This window comes from Equus quagga, chromosome 2, assembly GCF_021613505.1.
Source record: "Equus quagga isolate Etosha38 chromosome 2, UCLA_HA_Equagga_1.0, whole genome shotgun sequence".
NCBI classification, from domain to species: domain Eukaryota; kingdom Metazoa; phylum Chordata; class Mammalia; order Perissodactyla; family Equidae; genus Equus; species Equus quagga.
In genome coordinates this window covers 31,825,147-31,840,632 of record NC_060268.1, presented here as the reverse complement: position 1 = coordinate 31,840,632, position 15,486 = coordinate 31,825,147, and the positions used below count along the sequence as shown (strand labels likewise).

At 42.7% G+C, this 15,486-nt stretch overlaps 1 protein-coding gene across 9 annotated transcripts in view; it reads left to right on the top strand.

Annotated features, from left to right (window-relative positions):
* The window catches only part of RYR3 (ryanodine receptor 3), a 484,984-nt gene that overhangs the window by 346,377 nt on the left and 123,121 nt on the right, over positions 1–15,486 (top strand). For all 9 annotated transcript variants that reach the window (XM_046653250.1, XM_046653245.1, XM_046653249.1 and 6 more), the window contains exons 40-43: positions 584–698; positions 2,286–2,415; positions 3,606–3,709; positions 6,568–6,703. In XM_046653250.1, coding sequence (XP_046509206.1) covers positions 584–698; positions 2,286–2,415; positions 3,606–3,709; positions 6,568–6,703 — 485 coding nt within the window. The remainder of the gene's footprint in view (positions 1–583; positions 699–2,285; positions 2,416–3,605; positions 3,710–6,567; positions 6,704–15,486) is intronic.

Below are 15,486 nucleotides of genomic sequence, written 5' to 3'. Positions count from 1 at the left end.
TTCTCTATTTTGATTTGTCTTCAGCTTTATTATGTGAATTTGTATTGAATGATTTAAAAACACAATCTTTTTACATTTTGTTGTTGATAACTTCACTGGGTTTCAAAGACTGCTGTCCAAAGATGTCATTGGTACCTAACATACAGTTACCTTAAGAAAAAGGTGCAGGTATCAGTAAGAAAACTGAAGTGCATAGAGATATAGATATAAGGACAAGAGAATTAAAAATAGAAGGCCCTGAGGACATGGAGGAAGAGAAATTCAGGGATTTGGGCTGCCTTAAATTATTATGAGCGAAAGACCAAAGGACAGCTATTTAATACGTTATTAGAAGGAAATGTCTTAAAGAGAGAAAGCAAGTACTTAATAGAAATAAAAGAACACAAGATATTCCTATTAGCTAAAAAAAGAAAAGACACCCCACATATATTCCAGCTGCCCCAGTGCCGCCTTATTATCTTTTCAGCCATCATATTTACATTACTTCACCCCTAGTGTGTTCGTGTATTGGTGTTCTCATTCCTGAATTCTCATAGCATCACAATAAGCAAGTCCTGACGCCTCTCTCCGATCCTTACCCTAGAGAGATAATGAACAACAAGGTGTTTTATCAGCACCCCAACCTCATGAGGGTCCTCGGCATGCATGAGACGGTGATGGAAGTGATGGTGAACGTGTTGGGTGCAGAGAAATCTCAGGTAATGCCACAAGGAGAGCTGAGCCAGAACTTGACCCCTGGGCTGGGGCATGTGAAGTGAATGGTTCACAGCCACATGGCTGGTGTCCGTGGCCTCAGTTAGTCTTCCCAGGGAGAGACAGGGACACGCACAAAGCCAGGAAGGAGCCAAAAGGTGGGATGATGCTGAATGGAATTCAGCCAGTGTAGGAGCTCCAGGTCTTGAAGCTTGGGGGCTTTTCTAGCTCATTCCACTGGGCTATTCACTTGCTAAGTCTACTTCCGGTATTCTGCAGCCTTGCTCCTTCCAAGACGGAATTCCTCTGGGTTCCACTTAGGAGCCTGGTGTGTTTTGCGCTGTGTCAGGAGTAAGCTGTTCTAAAGGAGAATGAGATCTTAATAGCGATCCTGGCAGTGCTCCCTCAGAGGTGCGCATTTCCTCTGTGAGCCAAGCTCCCGATGATGTTGGATTTCCCTGCCAGTCCCCACCCCCATCAGGAGCCTACTGTCAGAGGAAGTTCTTGCTGGCAAAGCGAAAGGAGTGAGGAGAGGTCCCAATGGGCATTTATCCCAACTTGCCTGGGGTCCTGCTCAGAGTTAGATAGCTTCTGAAGGCAGTAGATGGGGTTTGTTTTCAGATGTTGGAAATTCCAGAGTGCCAGGGTCCTAGGAATGAGTGATTTCCAAAGCAGCTCCACCAGTATTGACAGGTGGGCATGTGAAGGAAGAACAGAAGCCAAGCTCGCATTCCTTCTCACCCGCTTCCTTCTGATCTCTCGGGAAAATGGACTCTTTCTAGAAGATCCTTTGGCAAATGTCTGGATACCTCAGCAGGCAGGTAGACTTTAGGTTTCTTAGAGCACCTTCCATGATTCTAAAGGGGGAAACCAAGGACTTTCTAGGATCCTGAGCAAGGTTAACACTGCCACTAGGTATTGAGCATTATTGAATCAAAAATAAGACGTGGCCAGACCCTGGAGATGCTAATTACTTTGTTAAGCAGAGAAGCCAAGTGCAATCAACAGTAATACAAGATGGCATCTCAGGGCTAAATTGTAAGAATCAGTTTACAAGTGCCATAGGAGGCCACAGGAGAGCAATTATCAAGGACAGAAGTAATCAGGGAAGGCGCCCTGTCTGAGAGGGGTATGCTCTCTGGGCTTCCACAACAACAGGGGCCAGCCTTTACCCAGAGGACTCCGGTTTGATACACTGCTGGGCCTTGTTTGTCTGTGATCACCCATGCCCCTTTCTGAAATTTCCCATCAGAGTTCTGTCCACTCCCTTCCTAGTCGGAAACAATAGTCTGATGTAGAATAATGCAATTTCACGTGATGTCTGAGGATGCCTGGGTTTCTTATTTGACGTCTGTTTCCTTTGAAAGAAAAGATATTTCAGGAACTATAATTAGCTCTCAGTAATTTGGAAGCCTTGTCTTAGGTTTCCATTCCTGTGAATAAGTCTTAGAATATACTGGAAGTAAGGGGAAAATTCATCTTCCAAACTTCACAGCTTGCAAGACTTCAACCTAAGACTCTTTGAAGTCAGAAATTCCAGAAGGGTCTCATGATAGATTCCTTTCCTTGACACTTGCCACTTCTCCCTACAGATTGCTTTTCCAAAGATGGTTGCTAGCTGTTGCCGCTTCCTTTGTTATTTCTGTCGAATTAGCCGGCAAAATCAGAAGGCCATGTTTGAGCATCTAAGTTACCTGCTGGAGAATAGCAGTGTTGGCCTAGGTATGTCGTCTTATAACTTCCTCATTTGGGCTTAGAGGTTACACTTCCCCTACTGAGCACTTAGGAGGGAAAGGGAAAGAAGCCACGTGTATTTTTAGATATAAGAAGGAACCCTTCCTGATCTAAAAACAAGTGAAATCATGATACCATGTCTCCGCTCTCCAACTTAAGTAGAGATGTTGCTACCAACAAGCACTGGTGACAGATTTGTGTTGGCATAGTCACATAGACTTACCTTGTCTCTCTTAGGACCAAGATTTATGGGGACAATATTTATTTATGGCTCATGGTTTGTGAAATGCTGCCTCAGATTGCGGATATAGTCTGGGGACACAGCTCCTCCCAGCCCACTCAGCTGACCAGGGAGCAGTGCTAATGAGACCAAGGTCACGGATCCAATCCCTTCTTGGCAGGCTGGCTGCAGGCTGTGTGCCTGTCCCATCAGCCAACCAGCCAGTGCTGGCCATAGCCACACGGCAGACTGGCCAAGAGCAACTGTGGATAAACAGTGTAAATTGATCACCACCACTAGAAAAGCAACGCAACACATATACCTCACTCATGGTTCTGAATGTAAACCAACTGAATCTGTGGAAGATGCAAATGTGTGCGTGCACGTGAAATCTCACATCTCAGGTTTCCTATTTACCAAATGCAACCTCAGGCTGCCAACCTTTTTGTAAAATGCCACCTGAAGTTTTTCTTCATTCTAGCCTAAGTACCAAACAAAAGAAAATCAAAGACAACATTGGTGACCTGATGTAACTATATGAGCTAATGCTGTGTGAGGCTATTTTTACACTCTAGGTTGTGGCCCCAGAAATGGCCAAGTCATTTGAGCTTAGTTAGTCAAGTGACATCTGTGTGAGTCTTTTGAGTGATCACCAAATGGAGGCCTCAAGAAGTTTCATCTTAGAAAAACAGGTGAAAATACATGGTCACAGCAGATCCTATGAACTGATTTTCTAACTTCATCCATATTCACAATCACTAATGCGTGTGGGGAGGGAGGGTAGCAAATAGAGCTGTTCTTAACTTGGCCAGGTAGCCCCTGGAACAACAGCGATGTGACCCAGGTTTAGTGTGTCTGCTGCCCTCTTCTGGTCATTTATGTGCACTGCAATCTCAGCTCAGAGCTCAGTAGCCTTTTGGTCCCTTTCTCAAAGTCTCCTTCTCTCCTCCTCCTTCAGCGTCCCCATCGATGAGGGGATTCACCCCGCTGGATGTGGCAGCTTCCTCTGTGATGGACAACAACGAGTTAGCTCTGGGCTTAGAGGAACCAGACCTTGAGAAGGTAACTGGCCCTGGAGAGGCAATGTGTTTGTTCTCTCCTGCTTATCATGCAGCCAAGCCGAGCAGAAACAGACCAAAGGCTGGGTTTCCATCAGAGCCTCTTTAGTGTTCGAAGGAAATGTCATCGAAAGTGAGTAACTGGCAGCAGTATGATAATTAGGACCATAGCCTCTCCTGTGGGCAGGGAGAGCCAACTTCGTAGACGTAGATATGTGGACAGACATTTGTGCTCTTTGTATGTGGAGGCCCAGCCTCATTGGTCTACATGGAATACTACCAGGGACCTATGGTTCCTAATATGGTTCAGTGTCATCCAATTTTTAAGTTTACATACTAAACAAAGATATGACAGAAAACTATATAATCAGTATACAGGTAAAGAATGCCCACACATGTCCTCTCCATGTACAAATGAGACACAACAGACATATTAGGATTGTGAACTGTATGTCTGGTGGTGGTGATGACTGGGGGCTAATTCACCTCCATCTCTTTCGTGTCCCATCTGGGAGCTAGATCCTTGACTGAACGGCTGACAAAATTAGTAATGTACTTTCTGAGCCTGGAGAAGAGCAGGCTAGTGGAGGGAACGGGGGACAAGTAAGAGGTCATCCACTGTGTAGTGGCTTTGGGAGCACCTAACCCTGACATGGGATCTGGAGGGTAACTCAGAAAAGAGATGATCCAAGGGGTGAATAGAAGCTGATCAGCCACTGAGTTGGGAAGAGTGTGCCAAGAATGACTGAGGTTCAGAGGAGAGCATGGTGTGCTTGAGAATCAGAAAGCTGGCTATGACTGGATATCAGAGAGCTGGGGGAGTGGTGAGAAACAAGGATGAGCAGTAGGAATTGGACTTCATGCTTCTATTACTATTAATCATAGAGTTCATACTCCTACAGAATCACCATGTGCCAGGTCCCACTTTGAATTAACTCCCATGGCCCTCAGAACACACCTTTTTATTAGTGTCTTCAGTTATAGGAGAGGAAACTGAGGCATAGAGAGATTAGGTAACATCCTCAGCATCGTGGCGTTTGTAAGTGTCAGAACCAGGATTCCAAAGAGTTTAGCTCCAAAGACCGTGCTCTTGCCTGTTATAGGACCTCATTCTAGAGTCAAGAGTGATAGAAACCACTGGATGGCTTTAAGCAGAGGAGCAGCAGGATACAATGTGTTTTAGAAAACACATCCTGGTTTCAATAAGATCTGAACATAAACAAGACAAGCCCCCCACACACACAGTCACAAATGCTGTGCCCCCCAGCAGTAAACTGTGTGATAGCTGTTCCACAAATGCCATGTGTATTCATGATCTCTGCCTCTAGTGGGACATATTTCAGACAAACTCTGTTATTCATACATTTAAACATCAGTAAATAACTCGGTGTTTTAGGTGGTGAGATGATAATCAATTTCTGTATAAAAAAGTAGCTATGGTTCTCTTACAACAAGACAGAGCCGCAAGGTTTAAAACTCATTACCCATCCTCAGCCCCAGTTTATATTTTGAAATGACGCTACTCAACAAAGACCCCAAGCCTTCCTTGGAAGATGCAAGATATGGTAAGTGGAGGCTGGGAGAGGGGAGAAAAGGGGCCTTAGGGAAATCTGTAAAGGGGATGATGAGGTTTGCTGCCCCTTTTCAAGTGGTTCTGGGGGCTCAGCACAGCGCACAGACTTTATGCAGACCAATGTTGATAAATTACCCAGGTTTGGTTCCTGGAGAGAAAGAGAAGCACGGGTGAATGCTGCAGTTCCTCCCTTCTATTGATCACAACAGAAACTAGGTCCCTTAAGATTGAACAACCACACACACACACACACACACACACGGGCATTTATTTTATTGGCCAGTAAAATGCCCTGTACCTGTAACCCGAAAACTCTGCCTAATTCCTGCCTTTATTGATGTTTTTCTCAACATTCCTGAGGCCAAACCAAATCTAATCTCCAAGCAGAATAGTATCCTTATTGTTTTAAGAAGGAAAAAGTGTGATGATAGTTTCTTACTGAGTTTTGACTTAGATTCATTATTCTTGCAAAATGACTTAGGGTATTTGACATGAGCAAATTCCTGATTCATTTGACAAACATCTATTGACACCTACTATGTTCCAGGCCCTGGGGATTAAAAAACTGAAAAAGACACCATTCCTGACTTTGAGGACTTTGCACCACAATGGATTCTCCTCTTCTCCCTATTTACAGAAAATATCAAAGGCTAGATTAGAATAACAACCACATTGCAAGCAAAGGTCTATTTGCCAGACTTTTTGCCTGACACCTTCTAAAAAGTAGGCAGATTCTACACAGAGCTCATAAGTGTCTGGTAATCTAGAAGCAAAGCAAACACTACCGATCCTAGTCCTTAACTGCCTGTGGCCTCCTCACTAGCCACCCCAACCTTACCATCTTGGCTTTTGACTTGGGACAATGGCTGTTGATGCAGAACTTGGTAGCGACCCCTGGTGGGTCAAGGGCCCACTCAGAGTCAACCAGACACTTGAAATACCATAACCAAATGAACATGACCCACCCAGATCCACTGTTATCTTCCAGATGCCCCCTAGTTAGGCCCATTTTTAAATGACAGCTCCCTCTTGCCAGAACAGAGACAACCAGGGAACTGACAGCTCATGACGTATTCCTACATAACCGTGATAATCACTCTTGTTGATTACTTGGAAACAAAAATGAATTGGAGGTTGTGGTCTCAAACCTACTGAATTATTAACTTTAAAAGTCTTGGGCTCTCTCTAGCTTCTAGGGAAATGAAAGCCCTTCAGTTCCTAGAATTTTGTAGGCCTTACAGCTATCTCACAAAAAGCTTAGGCACTTACTTTTGTACTGTTCTTGGCAGGTGGTGACCTACTTGGCAGGCTGTGGCCTGCAGAGCTGCCCCATGCTTCTGGCCAAAGGATACCCTGACGTCGGCTGGAACCCCATTGAAGGGGAGCGCTACCTGTCCTTCCTGAGGTTTACCGTCTTCGTGAACAGTAAGTCCCAAGTTTTCCATGCCGTTCAGACCCAGGATGGCACAATCGTGGGTACATACAAGGAAAAGGAGATCCTTTGCATTACTTCCTATTCATAAATATGATAGATTCTACAGGTAGGTGGCAGCTGGAAGAAAAATCTCAGGGAGAGTCAGCCTAGACAGAGATCAAGAGTGGGATCCAATGGACAGAGTTCTGAGCTGGAGGACCAGATCCAGCCAGAAACTCACTGCATGGGCTTGGCTTGTCACCTCTCTGTACCTCTTCTCCTATCAGTAAAAGAGGGGCCTTATTAATATCTTCATCTCACCTATTTCACAGAATTAAATGCAGATGTGTCTCCAGATCCTTAGACTGTTCAATGGATGGATAGATGGATGGATGGATGGATGGGTGGGTGGGTGAGTGAAGGAATAAAAATCAAGTATAACTGAACGGCTGTAAAACATGACTAAACTCCCAGGAGAAAAAAATTGCTATAGCAACCCTAAAAATATATTCTGTTTAATACCAGTCACCTCCCATTTATAGTGATTTCTAAGTCTAAAAATTCCTTTAGCTGCACTAGTACAATGTGCTGAGTATGGTGTAAAATAAGTGGACTACCTTCTTGCAAATGTACCTTGTCTGTCAAGATCCTGTTAGAATACTAATTCACTTGTATTTACATTATAGATATGATCCTCTCCCTTCTCGCAGTTTGGAGTTCCAGGCTAACAAGTCCAGCTGGGTGGGTTCAGTGATTGCAAAGAGGGATTGCCACTAATAAGCAATCACCCCAGTTGTTCTGAGTGTGAGAATTTCCCTTACAATAATGACACGATGTGATCATTACATTCCCATGAGCTTTTCTTATCTCCCTTCACCCCAACCGCTTACTTTCCTACACCTAGTACACTCTATTGTTAATATTTTGATGATTTCCGTTGTCCAGGTTTTTCCACTTTCCTGACAGGGCACAGACCTCAAGATGTCTGTGTTGTGTTCTCCTGGGACTCATCCAGCCTGATGCTTAATCAGTGTCTTCTGCTTTGTTCTGTGTATTCCTCACTGTTGCTCTATCTGGTCACCACCAGCTTTGCGAGGCTCCATTGTCTTCCTTGCTGACCAGTTTCAGAGTATACTGTACTAGTCTGTTCCACTTGAATCCAAATGATTGCATGTCCAGAATTAATGAGGAGTTACTGTAGTAATACAGAAAATTTTTTGCAAAGTGGATTTTAAGGATTCATAAGTCTCCCCAAATTATGTAAATAGATTGTATGACACAAACCAGATCAAGACAGGACCAATTTATTCATCTTGGCCATCTTCACAGTCAAGAGCAAGAGCTTTAGGAGTCATTTAGTGGAACTGTCTATGTGGGTTAGGAAGGGAAAGAAATCCACTTGCTGTACTCCTGTATGGATTGCCTGAATTCCAGCACTTGCTTATGCTGGTGAGGTACAACCATATTGAAATAAACTCTGGACCAAAATGATTGGTCCACCGTTTTGCTTTCCAGTTGTTTTATGCCTTTTAACATATTCTCTACAGTGCAGTTTCATAATGCAACAAGCTCCAGCAAATTGGCCCATCAGTAGCAATATATGTGCATTTTAATTTAATGTTAATTGTGTCTCTATATTATAAAGACCGTATTTGGTTTTGGCAAATCATATTAGCTTCTGCTTTCAAGGAATTTACAGTCTAGTAAGGGGAGTAGACGTGGATACAAGTCACTGTAATAAGTGGAGTAAGGCAGGGAAAGCGTGCTGGAGGGCTTCCTGAGGGAAGCTCACATCCTGTTGAGGAGATCGGAAAAGGCCTCATGGAGGAGGTGATGTTAGAGATGAGCTTTGAAGGGCCACATTTGCAGATGCAGGGGTGCAGGAGAGGTGATCCAGTTGGGAAACAGCATGAGCAGTGGTGTGAAGACTAGAGTGTGCTATGCTCAGGAAACACAGTGATCTGTAAGTTGGAGGATGGATACATGGATGACAGTGGTAAGAGATGAGGTGTAGAAGGGAGCCAGGCAGCTATAAGGGGGAGGACATAAATGCCAAACTGAAAAGTTTAGTCTTAATTCATTGTGTGGAGAACTGGAGACCCTTTCTGTCAGAAGAGAGACTATTGGGAACTACTGGGAACTTCTGTGCCCAGGTTAGGACAAGAAGTTTCTGAATTATACCAAGTCAAAAGATTGGGACTGAATAGACTTGCAGGTCATCTGTAGTTGAAATAGTGGGGTTGACTTTCACAGGGAAGAGCATGAAAAGGAGTTATGGAGAGTACGAAAAACACAAAGTTAGAGTCCTGTTGAAGGGGCCAGCTGGATGGCGTAGTGGTTAAGATCAGCACGCTCTGCTTCAGTAGCCTACGTTTGTGGGTTCAGATCCTGAGCATGGACCTATACCACTCACCAAGCCATGCTGTGGTGGGAACCCACATACAAAATAAAGGAAGATTGGAACAGATGTTAGCCCAGGGCCAATCTTCCTCAAGCAAAAAGAGGAGGATTGCAACAGATGTTAGCTCAGGGCCAATATTCTTCAGCCAAAAAAAAAAAAAAGAAGAAGAAGAATCTTGTTGAATACCTAAAGGAGGAGAAAGAATAGCTAATTACAGCAGAGTGATATGGAAGTTGGGGCTGAAAAATGGAGTATCTTGGGTTCAAATATGGCTCTACCCCTTACCAGCTTTGTGAATTTAGGCAAGTTATTAAAACTTTCCTAGCCTCAGTTTTTTTATATATATAAAACAGAGATAATAATAGTGCAGACCTCACAGTGTTGTTGTGAGGCTTAAATAATCCATGGGAGACTTAGACTGGCACAGTGCCAGACACATAGCAAGCCTGCAGTCATGTTACTTGTCATTGTTGTTCATGATCCTTGCAAGAATATTAGGGTATTTGAAATAGGAAGACTATAAATATATTCCTTGGTATCTCAAACCCCTTTATAAGTTTTCATGTCCAAGAGGTAATTGAAAGGACTTCCTGGCTGGCCTCCTTCATGGCCTTGGTTCAGCAGTAAAAGATAAAGGTGTTATAGGTGATCAATGGTAGATGATGGGAGTGGTCATGGTGGGTGATGGGGGGTGGTACTGATGATGATAGTGATGATAGGATATGACGGTTGAGTGGTAGACATAGTGGGTTTGGAGGGTGATCAGTGTGGTTAGTGATGGTAGGTGTGGTGATAGTTGTGGGTAGTGATGGTGGGCGTGGTCATAGTGGATGATGATGGTGATGGTGGGATATGATGATTAGGTGGTGGATGGTCATAGTGGGTTGTAGGAGTGACTGTCGTGGGTGGTGATGAGTGATGATGGAGGTGGTGATTGTGGGTGATGAGGATGATGGTAGTGATGATAACAGCTAACACTTACTCAGCATTTACCTTGTGCCAGGCACTGTGTGAAGCACTTCTATATGTATTAACTTACTTACATTATACAACAATCCAATGAGATAGGTACAGTTATCTTCCTCACTTTAAGATGAAGACCCTGATGATTAGAGGGATTGAGTACCTTGCCCAGAATCACACAGTTCATAGGATATAATGCCAGAATTTGAACTGGAGTAATTTGGCTTCAGAGGCCAAACCTTACTCACACCATTATACAGGATTGCCTTGGCAGCACTGTCTCCCTAATGAACAAGGAGAAAGAGCATTTTTTCCTTTGAGCTCATCAGAAATTGTGACATTATTTAATAACTGTTTGGTGCTGATGCTTTTTAAAAAACATTTTTAAAAGCCAAATTAAAAGCTCCTGCTATATCAAAATAATAGAATGGGAAACATTATTTTACTAGTCTCTCTTAATGTTTGTATTAAATCTTCTTAAACAAGATTTGTTTTTAAAAGAACTTCTTAAAGCATATAATTTTCTCCACTTCATTTTTATTCACTTGCTGGGGAAGCCTTGAGTTGTGTTTAACTCTTGAAGAGTTGAATAGAAGTTGAGAAGTTTCTATTTACCCAGCAGTTGCAAACTCTGTAGCCAGTCTAGACACAAATGTGTCAGGGTGTCTGATTAATTCCTTCTTAATGTAGATTCCAAGAAGGAAGAGATTTCTTACCAATCCACAAGAAGAAGGGAAAAGTTATTCTGTGCTTCCTTTGAGTGCGTAGGGTGTTTTGGTGATGTCTCCCCCACGCTACAAACTTAATTGTGAGGGACATGATATCTCCTGGCTTTGCTGAGTCTGTTTCCCTGGGCAGATTTATCATCAGTGGCCATAACTGGGGCATCTATCATGTGATGTATGAGGAGTATATGAGGGGCTATGAGAAGTGACAGGAGACATGCTCTAAAAGTTCTGCCCTGAAGTCACTTACAAATCAAAGCAGAAAAGAGAGCCAACCTAATAGAATTATCAGAAACATAAATGGAATAATTACTAAAAACTCTGTAATCAAACACACCTACCTACAGATTGACACATGTGACTGTTGGCGTGCCAAAAATGACAGTGCTCATTGGAATCTGTAGAGTGAATCTCAGAATGCCTCCAGAAAAAGGCAAGTGTTGAGTGACATCTTGAAGAAGGAAATGGACATAGTTTACCAGGGTAGTATGGGGAGACCATACTGATGAGCCCTTGAGCTGGGAGACATAAATCTGCTAGGATATGTCAATTATATCTCATAAAGCTGGAAAAAAATCTTTTAGGGTCAAGAGGACAAAGTAGCATTTGAAGGGCATAGTAGATATAGATGCTTAAAAGAATCAGCTGGAGGCCGGCCCGGTGGCGCAGCAGTTAAGTGCACACATTCCGCTTCTCAGTGGCCCAGGGTTCGCCGGTTTGGATCCCGGGTGTGGACATGGCACTGCTTGGCACTCCATGCTGTGGTAGGCATCCCACATATAAAGTAAAGGAAGATGGGCACGGATGTTAGCTCAGGGTCAGGCTTCCTCAGCAAAAAGAGGAGGACTGGCAGTAGTTAGCTCAGAACTAATCTTCCTCAGGGGAAAAAAAAAAAAGAATCAGCTGGTTCATTTCTGTCCATGTATTCAGGTTTTTAGAGACAAAAAAGGTGTAATAACCATTCTTCAGTGTGAGTGGTACTGAAGGGGAGGATGGCTAGGATTAAAATGTAAGATGTTGTTCTTATTCTCAAATTTACAATCTGAGGAAATGGACAACCCAGGCTGTTGGAAACAATGGCTGATAATTGGTCTGGTAACACAATGATGGTTAGTCACCCTCAGCTTTCCATTCAATCATCTCAAACTTCTAACTTGATGTTAAAAAGATGCTTGAGCATACAAGGTTAGATAACTCAAACGTAAAATCCCGTTCTTATTAAATACACAGTCTACTGAGGAAAATACAAATGGATACAAACAATTCTTTAATTAGACTTGTGTTCAATGCTTAAAGAAAGAGTATGGGGTGTTTGAGAGGACCAGATCTTCTGGAGCCTCCTAGTGTAAGCCGGTCCTCAAGGATGAAGTGGAATTACGTAGGTCAAGAGTTATGTAAGAGGAATGAGAAGGAAAAGAGCATTCCAGCAAAGGAACTTAAAACCGGGACCCAGTCAGAATATAGACAGAAAGAAAAGCGGTGGGCTGAAGGTAAGATCATTACATCCCTACTAATCATCCCTGTGGTGAGAGTGACTTCTTCAGGGTGAAATGGGGAGAATCATTGCCTTTCCATCCAACTTCTCAGGAATGTTCAAAAGAAGGTAGTAATGTGAAGACAGTGTTGAGAGCCTTTGAGGAAAGGCACTGTGAAGATTCACACTGTTATTAAGCTCATGATTCGTCTTGGAACTCGAGCAAAAACATTGTTGTAAGCCCTTGGGCAAAACTAGTTTACCTCAGATCTCTCTCTCCCTTGAAAAGTTCCCTCAAGGAGCTGGCCCAGTGGCATAGTGGTTAAGTTTGCACACTCGGCTTGGGCAGCCCAAGGTTTGCAGGGTCAGATCCCGGGCGCAGACCTAGCACCACTCATCAAGCCACACTGTGGTGGCACCCCACATAAAATAGAGGAAGATTGGCACAGATATTAGCTCAGTGACAATCTTCCTTACAAAAAAAAAATATACCTTCAAGGTCAATATTCAGCTTTCCCCAGTGGATTTGGCTGGCAGTCCAGCTTCCTGAGCTACAGATAATTAAGAAGAGAATGTTCTCTCTCTGCTAATTCATGCCGTCTTCTCTTTGTGAAGCCTTGGGAAATTCTTTTCCTCGGTCCCCCCTCTAATTAGCAGCAACAGTTGCTCTTCAGTTCCTTCCTCTTGCAGGGTGCCCTCTGCATCCCCCACAAATGTCCGCAATTCAGTAATCAAGGATGGCTTCCTGGATCAGTTGTAGCAGCCAACCTAATTAGCTTAGATCTGAAGAACTGAGCTTCAGATAAAATAAGGCTAATTTGGCAAATAAATTTCAATAGCAAACTCAATACAGAACTTATAGTCTGGTTTTTCCCATTCTGTTGCATATTGTGATCCATGTCGCATTGAACTCCATGGCACCCAGCACTGTGGGAAGAGCTGTGTTGAAGTCAGCATGCTGGTAAAGACTCTGGCTGACCCACGAGTGTTTCCATTATGACAACTGAAAGAATCAGAGAATAATATTTAAATAAACTTGATTAACAGGGTTGTTTTTTCTCCAATTTTGACACTTAAAATTTCAAAATTTTAGCTTCATTATCCTTGAAGTGAAAAATGACAGCTGGGAAGGTAGATGTTTGTGCTACCTGATAAATTTTGGAGGTCAGCATTTAAAACTAGTGAACTTTGAGTTATATCTATGGTTAAGCATATTTGCTTTCAAATGTATTGATTTTCCTATTGCTTTTCTTTAAGTGTCTCTGCTTTGGTTAAACTCTTATCAGGTATAAATGCTAGGTTCAACTGATAGGAAAGCATGGGCCTAGGACTTAGCATCATCACTTTATCTAAGCTCTTCTACAAACTGCACAATGTCACTTCACCTCTCTTTGGTTTCTCTCTTCATTGACTCTTTCCACCACACCATTATTTTAATTATTTTACCCTTTTAGCATCTCCTGAGAATTTTCTTCACATGGATTCTGGTTTAATAAAAACAAATTCTTTTTTGATGTTCTTCATTAGATGAAACTTGAAGGCAAGCTTCTTTACAAAAGTTTTAGTCTCCTTAAAGGATTTAGCTATAAAACAGTGAATGTATGCTGATGGGCTATGTGAACTCAGTTTAATGAAAATTTTTCTGAATTAAGTTACACAATTTTAAAACTTACAGTGGTATGTATTCATAATCTTGAATTTTACCTGCAGTGCAAAAGGTTGAGGGCTAAAAAAGGATGCCAACAGGCCAAGCTCTAGACCAGGACTATGGCTTTGACATAGGGCAGGCTCTCCAGTGCTGTGAGACATGTCTTGTGTTCGAGTATGAGTTTGTGTGATAGATGAGGACAAGTTAATTTCAAGCATTCAGACAGCAAGCTCAGCCCTCTGATCTTCTGGACACGATGAGAGAAATCTCTGCGTATGGTTTAGACTAATAGACTCACTCGAAATCTGGAAGAGGCATGAATATGTCAACAGGGCAAATGAGGCCCAATGAGGTTGTGCAGCATGCACACTCACACAGTGATTTGCTAAAAAGCTATAATAGCAAGCCAGGTTTTCTGAGTTCCCATTCTAGTGCTCTACTGACAGCACTTCTAAGTTGACTCATAAGAATGTTCATTAAACAAAACTTAAACTCCTGTGATGGTTTTAAAATACATCTGTATTCTTCAATGCTCCTTCCCTCCAAAAGTTGGAGCCTGAATCTTCTCCCTTTGAGTGTGAGCTGGACTCAGTGAATCACTTCTTATGAATAGGCTATGGCAGAAGTGACAGTGTGTGACACGTTGTAAAAGGGATCACAGCTTCTGCCTTACACTCCCTCTTGGATCATTGACTCTGTGGGAAGCCCGCTACCATGTCATGAGAACACTCAAGCTGACCTATGGAGAGGTCACGTGGTAAGGAACTGAGGCCTCTAGCCAACAGCCATGCGATTGAGCAAGGAAGCTAATACTCCATTTCCAGTCAAGCCTTCAAAAGACTGCAACCCTGGCTGACGTTTTGACTGCAACCTCACAGGAGCTCCCAGCCCGGGACCACTTAGCTTAATCACTCTCAACTTCCTGACCTACAGAAACTGAGATAATGAATATTTATTATCTTAGACTGCTAAGATGTGAGGTAATTTTTTACACAAGAGTAAGTAATTAATACAACAGTTTATCAGGATGCATCCTCTATTATATAGCTGAATCCTCCAAGAAATATCTAATGATTTCGTAGAAAAGTTTTTCTTCAGACTTCATCCAGTAGACAATATTAAAAAAGTCTTGTCTTTGAGTCTTAGTCCAGGAATAAGTTCTCAGACACAAATTAAGATTTCATCTGAGACAAAGTTTGTTTTATGAAGTTGTTTAAACAAGCGGTAAAACTGCTTTTGACTCGAAGTCTTGGCTCTGACAGGCATTGGCTATCCCTGTCTACATGTGACAGTTCCCCTGCTTAATCACTTCTTCAGGAAATAATACCCTGTCTTAGTTGTCTGTGGTTCTTCCAAAGAGAAACACCAGCAGAATACAATTCTCCAACCTTAACTTTCTACAGAGCTATTTTAGGAATAACTAAGACAACTTTACCAAGTAGGTTTTCACCTGGATAAATGATTTCAGAAATACCCTCAGGTACATCCACACAAACCTGGTTGTTCTGGGGCGTGTATTCGACTCTGTGAGGATACAGCTCAGGAGCTAACATGTCACTTCTCCAGATGTTAATTGAGGCACA